We start from the raw sequence: 11435 nt of genomic DNA on the forward strand, positions 1-11435 counted from the left end.
AGTTCAGTGAAAGTGCCTTGCAGGTTCATTAAAAACTTGAAATTGAATTTGTTTCTATGTGTGAGATTTATAACTAATACTGCTTTACTGAAAGTTCATGCATGGAATTTCAGCATGCTCTTTCACTTATACAGTCTGTCACCACTTTTTAAAGTGATAATGCCACCCTCTGTAAAATGTTTTATGGTTTAGAAAGTGCCCTCAACACATCTCATTTGAATGTCTCAACAACCCTGTGATGCAAGCATCATTGTCCTCATTTAACAAATGAGGAAACCGAGGCTCTAAATTGTTAAATAGCAGGGGGGTTTTGTTTGTTTGGTTTTTGGAGGAAAGGTTTATTGCAAGGCCAAGCAAAGAAACGGGTGGCTCATGCTCAAAAAACCTGGACTCTCTTAAGTAGCAATTTACCATATTTAGTAAATGTCCTGTTATTTGCATTGAGAGAAGACAGTCCTGCTGTCAAGGGCCTTTGGTATAGTCAAGGAGACAAGACTTAAAAACGTGAGATAGAGAATGATTATATTGCAACATGTAAGAAAATGCTTGATAGAATGGTACAAACTGGACAAGACTGCTGAAGGAATTCAAGGAGGAAAGATTACTGGGGATGGACTTAATCAGCAAAGGCATCACTTAGGGATAAACCTTAAGCTGGATCATAAAAGAAGTGTAAAGATTTGGATTAGCAGAGGGGAAAAAGGATTATAGAAAAGAAGAGTGACATCAGCAAAGACATAAACATGAGAACAAAAAACACACTGCTGGAAAAGAATTAGAGTTTGAAGGGAGATGGGTCTGAAATGATCAGTCTCTTGGCTGTACAAGAAAAATCACCTGCTAAGAGGCAGAGTTCCCAGTCACTTAATATAAAATGAGCGAGTGCTTTCCAACCCAAATTACACAGAAAAGCAGTAAACTTACACTCTCTGTTGTGGACCCCAGGAATGAAAACGAGAAAGTAGCAACAGAAGCCAAGTCCAAACTGGCGGTTATGGGTAGGAAGGAGAGGTGGGGGAGTAACATGAGCCTCACTGGCCCTCAGATCTGTGATTGGGAAATATATGAATAGAAGACATCTATATTTCCTCTATACCCTCCCCATTCCTTTCCTGATACTAAATCATTTGAAAGGTGCCTGACCTCCTGATGGTAAGGAAAATGCCCCTTTAAGTGATGCTTGGAAGCCAGGCTCTCATGCTAATTTAGTCACTGCACAGCAGAGAATGTTCCCCACAGCCTTTCTTAGCCCAGAAATGGACCTAAGGTCTGGCCAGAATGGGTTAAAATCATTCCCTTCCAACTTTCCCACACAGGGCACTTCTCTATTCTATTGAAACTTATCACTGAGGTTTAAATCTAGAAAATCCAAGGTCTTGCTGAAAGTTATAATAGTTTGCAAGTAAGCAGATGGATGAGAGGTGGAGAGAAAGAAGAGAATTGGGAAGAAAAGGAAAAGGAAAAGGAAGAAAGGAACAAACTATTGAAATGAAACCTCGGGTCTTCCCTGGTGGTCCAGTGGTAAAGAATCCACCTTCCAATGCAGGGGACGCGGGTTCGATCACTGGTCAGGGAACTAACATCGCACATGCCCCGGGGCAACTAAGCTCTCGTGCCTCAACGAGAGAGCCTGCGTGCCGCAAACTACAGAGCCCACGCGACCTGAAGCCTGCGTGCCACAACTAGAGAGAGAAAATCCACATGCCACAACTAGAGAAAAGCCTGAGCACCACAACAAAAAGTCCACGTGCCGCAAGGAAAAATCCTGCATGCCTCAAGGAAGATCCCACGTCCTGCAACTAAGACCCGATGCAGCCAAAAAAGTAAGGAAAATAAATAAATAAATATTAACCAAAAAAATTGACATTGACTAAAGTCATTAAAAAAAAAAGGGGGGGGACCTCCCTGGTGGTCCAGTGGTTAAGAATCTGCCTACCAATGCAGGGGACGCAGATTCTATCCCTGGTCTGGGAACTAAGATCCCACACGCCGTGGGGCAACGAAGCCTGTAATGCTCTAGAGCCTGCGTGCCACAACTAGAGAGAAGCCTGTGCGCAGCAACGAAGATCCCACGTGCTGCACCTAAGACCGACACAGCCAAAGAAGGAAAGAAATGAAACCGCATCTAGCTGGAACCCTATGTAAATATTCTGCATTTGTTGTTCAAAACCCATCTTAGCAAAACAAACAAACAAAACCAGTTAGTTGAACAAGTTTCAATCCCTTGGAATGACTAAGAGAAAAAGATGGCAAGGAACATGAAGAGAAACCAAAAAAGCAGCTTCTCAGGGTGTGAACTGGCATGAAATTTGTGTTCAAGCAAAGCTCTAACATGAGATTTCACCAGAGTTTCTGGGGAGATCAAATGACATCTAGAAAACACACTTCATTTGGAGTTTGACCTGAATAACACCCAAAGACAACTTCACAGTTTCTCTCACCTTCCCAACAAAAGGAAGGGACTGAACTCTGGTAATGAACCAACTAAGGAGGTACCACTACCAGATTCTAAAAAAAAGTGGACATATTTTACCCTTGTGACAGCCTTCAGGCGCCACCTGCAGTTCTCAGCTAAGACTGCAGTAAACCTAGACCTCCTGCTAGCTTGTTAGGACCACCCACTGCTAAAGAAAAAAGAAAACAAAGAAAGAAAGAAAGAAATTCCATCCAGGGAGTCCTCAAAAGCCTCCTAGGTCCTAGAGTAGGTGCAAACGCAGCTTGAAGACACAGAGCCTAGGAAAAGACCTAAGGGCCTTAGTTGGCTATAAGCTCCATGAGCAAACCACCCCCTCAAAAAACAAGCTAAGAAATTCTTAGACTGCTTGATTTAAAGGATGATATATTGTCCAGACCTTGAGAACTTAATAGCTCCACAGAACCCTGTTCTGTCTGAACACATCTGAGAATTGCATTTAGTTCTGGGCACCACAATTTAAGAGCAATATTGACAACAGTCATAAAAATGTTCATACCCTTTGACCCAGTAATCCCACGCATGGGAATTTATTCTGAAATAATTCAAGAGACTAGATGAATTAGAAGCATGAAAATATCGATGCAGCATTCTTTATAACAACAAATATATATATGTGGGTGTGTGTGTATATTTGTGTGTATATATAGCTTAAATGTCTCCCAAGAAGGTAATATTATACAGCATTTCAGTATAATTATGTTATTTGAAAAAAATTAAAAATATTTAATAATAATGCGTACTACAACATGGATGAATCCTGAAAATATTATGCTAAGTGAAAGAAGCCAGACAGAAAAGCAGACATTTATGATTCCATTTATATAAAATGTCTAGAATAGACAAATCTATAGAGACAGAAAGTAGATTCATAGTTGCCAGGGGATGGGGGCAAGGAGAGAATGGAGAATGATTGTCCCTATGTATGGGGTTTCTTTCTGGGGTGGTAAAAATATTCTGCAGTTAAGGTTGATGGTTGTACAACCTCATGAATATACTAAAAACCACTTAACTTTTTACTTTCAAAGGGTAAATTTTACGTGATGTGAATTATATCTCAGTAAAATATATATATATATATATATATATGAAGTCTTCCTAGTAATATATATAAATGCTTATGATGCTTATGATTCAGGGAGGAGAAAAAACTATAAAATTATATTCCTGATATGATATGTACATTTATGGATGAGGACTAAAAGACATCATGAATAAATGAAAACTGAAAGTTTGATACAGGTGAATTTTTGATAGGGGGGTGGCCATTATATTGTTCTTTGAGCAATTAAATATTTTATTTTCTTCCCAAGACAGTGTCCACAAGAGGGCAGAGAGATGAAAAACCAAACCATTTCTCACAAGCTTCAGTCGAACAGTTAGAAACCCAAAATCCAGTGTGGAAAGCAATCTTAAAGGTCATCTAAGTCCAATTTCCTCACCTTACAAGGAAAAAACTGAGGCCCAGAGTGGTGAAGTGGCTCCTCGAAGTCAGCAGGCTGTTCACGCAAGAGGCAGAAGCAAACCCCCCCCACCCCCATCACTTCTCCACCCATCCTCTTTCTACCAAATTACAATGCTTCCTTAAACAAGGCAATGTTTAATCTAGAAAAGGAAAGCTTTAGAAGGATATGAGGTGAAGGGCAGGTTCTTATCAAGAATGGGTTTTTTGTTGGTTTTTGTTCTTTGCAGCAAGACGTGGCAGATCTAGGGAATTCCCTGGCGGTCCAGTGGTTAGGACTCGGCACTTTCACTGCCATGGGCCCTGGTTCGATCCCTTGTCGGGGAACTAAGATTCAGTAAGCGGCGTGACGTAGCCAAAATAATAATAATAAGAGAGAGAGAGAGAGAGATGGCAGATCTAGAAAGAAATTTCAGGGAAGCAAATTTCAGTCTAATAAAAGAACAACAGTTAAGGATGTCCAAAAGGTGGGACAGGTAGAGGATTTCCAATTAAATCAAAAGCCAGAATTGGTCATCTCTGAGGCAGGTTATTCTCAAGATCCTGCTATGGATAGGTACTTGGGGTAGAGGCCTTCTCAGTTCCCTTCCAACTCTTTAAAGGGTCTATACACTTTTTATTCGTGGGAGTGGGAGAGTACAGCATCATTGGATTTCATTACATCAACCCAGGTAGAGAATAAGGAAGACCTCTCACTTGCTAATATCTTAGTTCGTTTTTTAAAAATAATTATATTATAGTGAATTTCTGCTTTCAGCTGATTTTCACTATGTCAGGTCCTTTAGGAAGCACATTCCCAGAAAAGTCTTAGTGATTATAATATTCTAGGGCTGGTAGCAAAGCAGAATTTCCTTCCAAAAGTTCTAAATTCATATGATTTGTGCCATTTCTTTGTTTTCAAAAAATGGCTGGGCTACACCACTGGCTATTACATGTCCTCTGGGGGTGGGTAGGTAGCCTAATCCTGGGAAGCACTCAATTTCAGTACCTGCTCACAGGCCAGGACAAGAGGGAAGATGAAATCCAAAGATGGTTTAATCAAACAGTCTTTCCTACTAAGAGGTAAACATTCTTTAACCTCTTTCTCACTTCTTACGTAGTAACCCAGCCCACACCCACAAACTCTCTCCTATGGAAAGCTTCATACCAATCCACACTGAAGTGACCAATGGGGGTAAGAGTTGGGCAGCAGACCTATGCTGCAGCGTTTCATAAACTATAAATACCCCTGCTTTTCAGCATAGAAGGACTGAGACTCCAGATGTCAGGGAACAGCCTCCCTAATTGAAATGAATCTGTCAAAGGATGACAAGAATTCTGCAAGGAGAATCTGCAGGTAAAAAGGGCCATCTTACAAGCAGTTCCCCATCTCCTTCCCATTAAATTCATCTTACCCTCAGAGTTGCTGCATTCTGAGGCCTTCTGCTATAATCACTGGCCCAGAGGAGCTCCGCCCCATTTTAAAATGATAGTCCGAGAATGACCAAACCCAAACCACTTCCCTGGTTCCCCATAAACAGCTAAGAAAGACTGGAAATTTCTTTTTTTTTTTTTTTTGCTGCACCGTGAGGCATTTTGGATCTTAGCTCCCCGACCAGGATCGAACCATGCCCCCTGCAGTGGAAGCGCAGAGTCTTAACCAGTGGACCACCACGGAAGTCCTGGAATTTTCTTAATTATAAAACTAGAGAGTCTAGAGAAGGGGAGGGGAACACTTGTAACCCTACCATCACAATACAATCCATCATTCCTATTTATTTCTTTCTAACCATTATTTGCAAGCATTCATACACAGATTTACAGGAAGCCAAGAGGACCTTTTTTTAATACAAAATACACTAATACACTCTAGGAAAATTCATCCTTACAGGTAGAACCTTCATTCTATACCAGTAACTCACTAGACACTCAAGCACTATTTCCTTACATAGGCTGAAAAGAGTTTGAAAGGGAACTACTAGTTATATTTGCTTACTCTACATGTGCTAGCTTCTATATTACAGCAACTCTTTAAAAGTACGTACTATTATCTCAATTTTAGAGGAAACTAAGGCTCTAAGAGGCTAAAGAAACCCAAGATCACAGAGCTAAAAAATCATGGAACCAGATTCAAATCCTAATCCTAATCCTCCTGACTCTAAAACCCAAGCTTAAAGTCAAAAGACCATCCATAAACTGGGGGAAAATATCTCCAACACATACGATGAAGGGCTAAGGTTCCTAACAAGCAAGGATACCAAGAAAATAGATTTCACAGAGACAAACAGGAACACAATTAAAAAAAAAAAAAAGGTAGATGAAATTATCAGGCAATTCACTGAAGAGGAAATGCAAGGGCCCAATAAACATTTGGAAAGATGCTGAACTTTACTTGGAGTCAGGGAAAGGCAAACTGAAGTCATCAGATACTATTTCTCACCCATCATGTTGGCAAAAAATTAAAAGAAAGATAACAGTCCATACCGGTTACAAAGAAAGGCCCACTTGTACTGCTGGTGGAAGTGTAGCTTGTTTACAGTCTTTTCCAAAAGTAACCTGATACAGTATCAATCAAAATGTAAAGCATACATTCTGTTTGACCCTGCATTATCACTTATTGGAATCTAGCCTTAGAAAAACAAAAAGCACCAATACACATATTTAAAGATATTCATTGTAGCGTTGCTCATGTTGAAAAAATAGAAACTGCTCATCAATAGTTCCTGTTTGAATAAATTAAAATATATTTTTATAACAAAAACTCGTAAGAAAATTTGAGGACAGTAAAATAATTTTCCAAATCAAGTAAAACCTCAATCACTCTTTTGTTTCTTTTTCCTTATAGACTGTTTTTAATATATTTACATTTTGCAGATGTAGTACTACATAACATGTTAATAAATTACTAATTAATAGCCTATGAAAATGCCACATGATAATTTGACAAATTATGTTCTTCAAAGGAAATGTATATCAATTTCTGACTTTAAAAAGGTGTGACATTGTAAATTAACTATACTTCAATTTAAAAATACTGACAAAAAAACAAAAATAACTTGATATGATGAAACATTTGAGTAAATTAATAGTAAAAAAAAGAAGTGTGAAAGTTAATTTGTTTTTTTTTTTTTTTTGGCTGCACCGGGATTGCGGCATGCAGGATCTAGCTCCCGGACCAGGGATCAAACCAGGGCCCCCTCCATCGGGAGCGTGGAGTCTTCATCACTGGACCTCCAGGGAAGTCCCTAATTTGGTCTTAAAATCATGGTATATAAATTCATTGGCAAATTTTTTTTTATATATGGATGCAAAAAAAACACATCTACAAATTTCATTCCTCTCAATTGACCTGACCATTTTTTTTTAATCAGTAGGGAAAACTAGCCAAAATAATTTTACTTTTTAAGAATACATATACCGGGGCTTCCCTGGTGGTGCAGTGGTCCAGAATCTGCCTGCCAAGGTAGGGGACACGGGTTCGAGCCCTGGTCCGGGAAGATCCCACATGCCGTGGAGCAACTAAGCCCGTGCGCCACAGCTACTGAGCCTGCGCTCTAGAATCTGTGAGCCACAACTACTGAGCCGCGTGCCACAACTACTGAAGCCCGCGCACCTAGAGTGCGTGCTCCCGAACAAGAGAAGCCACCGCAATGAGAAGCCTGCGCACCACAACGAAGAGTAGCCCCCGCTCGCCACAACTAGAGAAAGCCCACGCACAGCAACGAAGACCCAACGCAGCCAATAAATAAACAAATAAAATAAATTTTAAAAAGAATACATATACCACTCAGAGTTAACTTCCAGAAAAAAGAAAAGGACTGAGTGTTGTACACACAAATAAAGAAAAGCAAGAAAGCTGGAGTAAGTGTACATAATTTTAACATCGTGTTCCTGGTCTCCAGTCTTCCTCTGCAAACTGAGGCATCTTGGGCTGTTCCTTCCACACTTGGGAATTAAATAAGGCCCCCTTGAGATTCTCAAGTTGTTGGTTCCCTAGGGTTTCCCCAAAGTCCCCATAAAGCCATATGAGATATAAAATCATGCATTTTCCCATGAGTCCCCATAAAACAGTGTCATCTGTTCCTTCTGCAATTTTCTAATGCATTCTATTTACACCTCTTAGGACACAGTTCAGAACACTGAATGGGGCAGACTTTGATATCTGTGTACCTGTGTTATGATCCCCCAATGGACTGTAAACAACGAGGGAGCAAGGTGTGTAGCTCAGAATCAAATCCCAAGTTTCAGGAAGACCTGACAATTCAGCCAGTCGAACCACCTGTGTAAAGTTTGAGGGCTCTCCACAATACACCAAGCAGAAGAGTCTGTGATAGGGGGATTACACCCTACCCCCCTACCCCATAGCAGCTTGTTCCTTCTTGGGAAAAGTATAGCTCCTAGGAAGTTCTCCTATAAATGGAATTAAAATCTTTTTCTGAAATTTTGAAACTTAACCCCAGTCTTACCCCTTGGTAGCCCACAGAATAGATCAAATCCCTCTTGTCACAGGACACCTTGTGAAATATTAGAACCCTTATATTTTTCTTCAATCACCTAACTCAGTGCTTTGCACATTAAAAAAAAAAAATTGTTAAGTAAACTTCCTCCATCATCCATCAATGTACCAGGGGTGAAATAATGTGGTATAGACTCTAAAAGATATTTTATTGGTTTTATAATATGTCTATCATTGCATTATCTCATTTTAAGAAAAAATAATCAGGAATACGATAGCCAAGAATTCAGAAATTCAAAACATAAACACATTCTTCTACCACAAAAGCTTTCTCACCCCTTTAAGGTTTTCTCATCTCCACTGCAAGTGACAGCTTCTTAAACACTGTTGGGATGCCTCATGTGGGCAAAGCTGGGCTGGGACAAGCTGCTCAGCTGTGCCAGGAAGAGTCCATCCTCAAAGGGAAGTTTCTTCTCACCTGCAGGATCCCCTTGGCTTCCTGGGCTGACTCAGGACTTCATACGCAGCCTGGATCTCCAGAAAGTGCCTCTGAGCTTCCTCCACCTGGTGCCAATTGTGGTCTTCACGAGCTCCAGGTATCTGCAATGTATTTCTTCATTTGTTGCCCCTTCTGAGAGACCCAAAACCTTAGGGAGACACAAGCTAACAAATTAGAACCTCATAAGTTGTCAGGGCTCCTGAGCCTCTCCTTGTTCCCTTCCTAAATCAGGCTGGAATTGGCTTCCACTTGCTGGTGGGAAAGGCACAGAACCTCAGATTAGAATTCCAGCCTTTTGAAACATGGACAACCTCTGGATCTCATGGCAAGAACCAGGATTCGCTTTTAATCACAGATGCTCATTTTCCAACCTGGAACTTGGCATCCCTGACAAGATCTCCTCCTTGCAAGAGAAATAAGCATATATGTCCACCAAAGACATGTACAAGAATGTTTATAACAGCTTTATTCAGAATAGTCCCAAACTGGAAACCACCCAAACGTTCACTGACAAAAGTGGATAGATAAACTGTGGTATATTCATACAATGGGATACTATACAACAATGAAAACAAACAGTTTATAATCCCATGCAACAGTATGAATAAATCTCACAAACATAATGTTGAATGAAAGAACTCAGACACAAAAGAGTACACACTGAGTGATTCCATTTATATGAAGCCCAAGAATAGGCAAAACTAATCTATGGTAATAGAAGTCAGAATAGAGGTTTTCTCCCAGGAAAGGAGGATAGATTGGGAAGGGGTATGAGCGAAACTTCTTAGTGCTAGAAATATTCCATACCTTCATTGGAGTGGTGGTTACATAGGTATCTATATAAAATTATTGTACTCTATATATGTTATACCTCAATAAAAAGTAAATAATATACATGTATCTTTCCCCACTCCCTGTTAGAGCCTCTGAACCTTCACCCATTGCACACAGAAGCCCAAAGAAGCCAGGACACCCTTCCGGGGGCTGACCCAGCAGACATGAAATCAGGACTTCCACATTACGGGTACCTGCTCCAATAAGGCTTAGCCTAGGGCTTCCCTGGTGGCACAGTGGTTAAGAATCCGCCTGCCAATGCAGGGGACACGGGTTCGAGCACTGGTCTGGGAAGATCCCACATGCCACGGAGCAACTAAGCCCGGGCGCCACAACTACTGAGCCTGCACTCTAGAGCCCATGAGCCACAACTACTGAGCCTACAAGCCTAGAGCCCATGCTCCGCAGCAAGAGAAGCCACTGCAATGAGGAGCCCGCGCACCGCAACGAAGCGTAGCCCCCGCTCACCGCAACTAAAGAAAGCCCGCACACAGCAACGAAGACCCAAGGCAGCCAAAAGTAAATAAATAAATTTATATTTTCAAAAAAGGCTTAGCCTCACTTCCGGAGCCATTCCAGACAGGAACGAGAGGGAAGAAAACTTACCTGGTAAGCCAACTGACGCTTCTAATCCTGAAAACTGTGAACAAACTCATAGAGCTTTTACCACTCTTGGAAGTAGCCGCTGCTGAAGCCATGATCTCCCACCAGCAGCTTCTAGACCCAGTAAGGCAGAAGGAGGACAGACTCCATCAGGTGCCCACGGAGGGGGAAGAAGCTGAACCAACTGAAGAAGGAGCCAAGGGTCTCTGCCACATAGCTAAGGGCGGCAGCCGTGTTGCAGAGGGCACTGTATGCTAGCGGGCATGTGAAAGCAAGGTAAGCCAAGCCCAGGCAGTAGAGCCGCACACTGAGCATCTCTGAGCCAACTGAAGCTTTGTAGAGGCGATGCTTCTGGGCTGTGATGCCAGCAGCCAAGCTGGTGGGCAGGATGGCTATGGGGTGGCCATAGAAAATAGGGGAAGTACGAAACGCTGCTCCTAGAGTGTTCTTAAAGTCTGAGGTCTGGTTACCAACAGCAGCCATCAGCAAAACCCCTAAGCCAGCTGCCAGTGGGAGGCCCACAATATAGAAGCTGCCCATGAAGGAGAGGCTAATGAGAGCCACAAGGCCAAAATAAATGCCCACTATCACCTGGGCAGCAAAGTGAATGGGACTCAAAGGGTGTGTCCCCCCTCCTGAACTCTGCCTCTGCCGCTGGGGTCTGTTGGCCTGAGCAACAAAGCTCGGGAGCTTCCAGAATTCCCAGAGTCAGCCTAGGCCATCCCTCCCCCCCCCCGCCCCCCAGGGGCATCCAGAGCTGTGCGTGGCTGTCCCACCCAAGGTACAGGTGATGGAGCCCAGCAAGGCCCCCTACAGCCCAGAGGGCATAGGTCCTCAGGAGCCCCTTGGCCATCCTCTAGGAGAAGGGTCTCAGAACAAGTCCAGTGGTACCTGCCATTGCTCAGAATGCCAAAATCTGGGATCATCTGTGAGAATCATGGCAGTCACGGGTCCAGAGTTATCCTTAGACCCTAAGGCATGGAAAAAAGCAGTCATAAGATTATATCCAGGTCCCCACACAGTAACCATCTCTCCTTCCAATATTAGTCAAGTCCAGATCTTCCTGAGTGTCCCTGAAATTGTGGTTCTCCCATACCCTTAGGTCTAGCACCTCATCTCTGTGTTTTAC

At 42.1% G+C, this 11435-nt stretch overlaps 1 protein-coding gene across 1 annotated transcript in view; it reads right to left on the bottom strand.

Moving 5' to 3' along the window:
• Positions 1 to 11159, bottom strand: part of DNAJC22 (DnaJ heat shock protein family (Hsp40) member C22) — a gene marked incomplete at its 5' end in the record, with an annotated part of 74713 nt that extends 63554 nt beyond the window's left edge. The window contains 7 exon segments of the mRNA XM_079937304.1: positions 8849 to 8954; positions 8957 to 9017; positions 10310 to 10330; positions 10334 to 10366; positions 10370 to 10420; positions 10424 to 11014; positions 11016 to 11159. Coding sequence (XP_079793430.1) covers positions 8849 to 8954; positions 8957 to 9017; positions 10310 to 10330; positions 10334 to 10366; positions 10370 to 10420; positions 10424 to 11014; positions 11016 to 11159 — 1007 coding nt within the window.
• Between the last annotated feature and the right edge of the window lie 276 nt (positions 11160 to 11435).

This window comes from Stenella coeruleoalba (assembly GCF_951394435.1).
Source record: "Stenella coeruleoalba genome assembly, chromosome: 11".
In the NCBI taxonomy this organism is placed as follows: domain Eukaryota; kingdom Metazoa; phylum Chordata; class Mammalia; order Artiodactyla; family Delphinidae; genus Stenella; species Stenella coeruleoalba.